Source organism: Penaeus monodon, chromosome 28, assembly GCF_015228065.2.
Source record: "Penaeus monodon isolate SGIC_2016 chromosome 28, NSTDA_Pmon_1, whole genome shotgun sequence".
Classification (NCBI taxonomy): domain Eukaryota; kingdom Metazoa; phylum Arthropoda; class Malacostraca; order Decapoda; family Penaeidae; genus Penaeus; species Penaeus monodon.
The window spans coordinates 30,588,194-30,588,650 of record NC_051413.1 but is presented as its reverse complement, the minus strand read 5'-3'; the positions used below and the strand labels follow the sequence as shown (position 1 = coordinate 30,588,650).

At 31.3% G+C, this 457-nt stretch overlaps 1 protein-coding gene across 2 annotated transcripts in view; it reads left to right on the top strand.

The window, feature by feature from the left end:
• The window catches only part of LOC119591483 (pancreatic lipase-related protein 2-like), an 8,665-nt gene that overhangs the window by 6,276 nt on the left and 1,932 nt on the right, over positions 1 to 457 (top strand). For both annotated transcript variants that reach the window (XM_037940227.1, XM_037940226.1), the window contains exon 6: positions 306 to 430. In XM_037940227.1, coding sequence (XP_037796155.1) covers positions 306 to 430 — 125 coding nt within the window. The remainder of the gene's footprint in view (positions 1 to 305; positions 431 to 457) is intronic.

The window sequence follows — 457 nt, the reverse complement described above, 5'->3', positions numbered from 1 at the left end:
GAAAAGTTTAAAGTAGAGCTACACATTTTTCTCTCATTCTTCATTAAAAAAAAATATATATATATATTTGTGCTTTTGTCTATTCATTTAAGTTTGGAATATCAAAGTTAATGATTTTGATACAATTCTTTCATCTTAATTTTTTTTTAAATACTGGAAAAAAAAATGCTATGAAACACTGATTCCTAAACTAGAATAAATATAAGGTATCCTTTGTTAACTTAATGAATAAGCATATGATGATTGAATGGTAGAGTTCAAACATTTTTCTGTTTCATACCAAAATTTTCACTTGGGTCTTTTAGGCTTGGATCCTGCTGGTCTGACGTTCCACGATGTGCCCAAACAGCAGCGACTAGATAAATCGGATGCAGATTATGTAGATGTAATTCATACTAATGGTTGCTACACATTCTGGAGACCATGGACAGTAAGTCTAGACACCAGCTACTTGGAC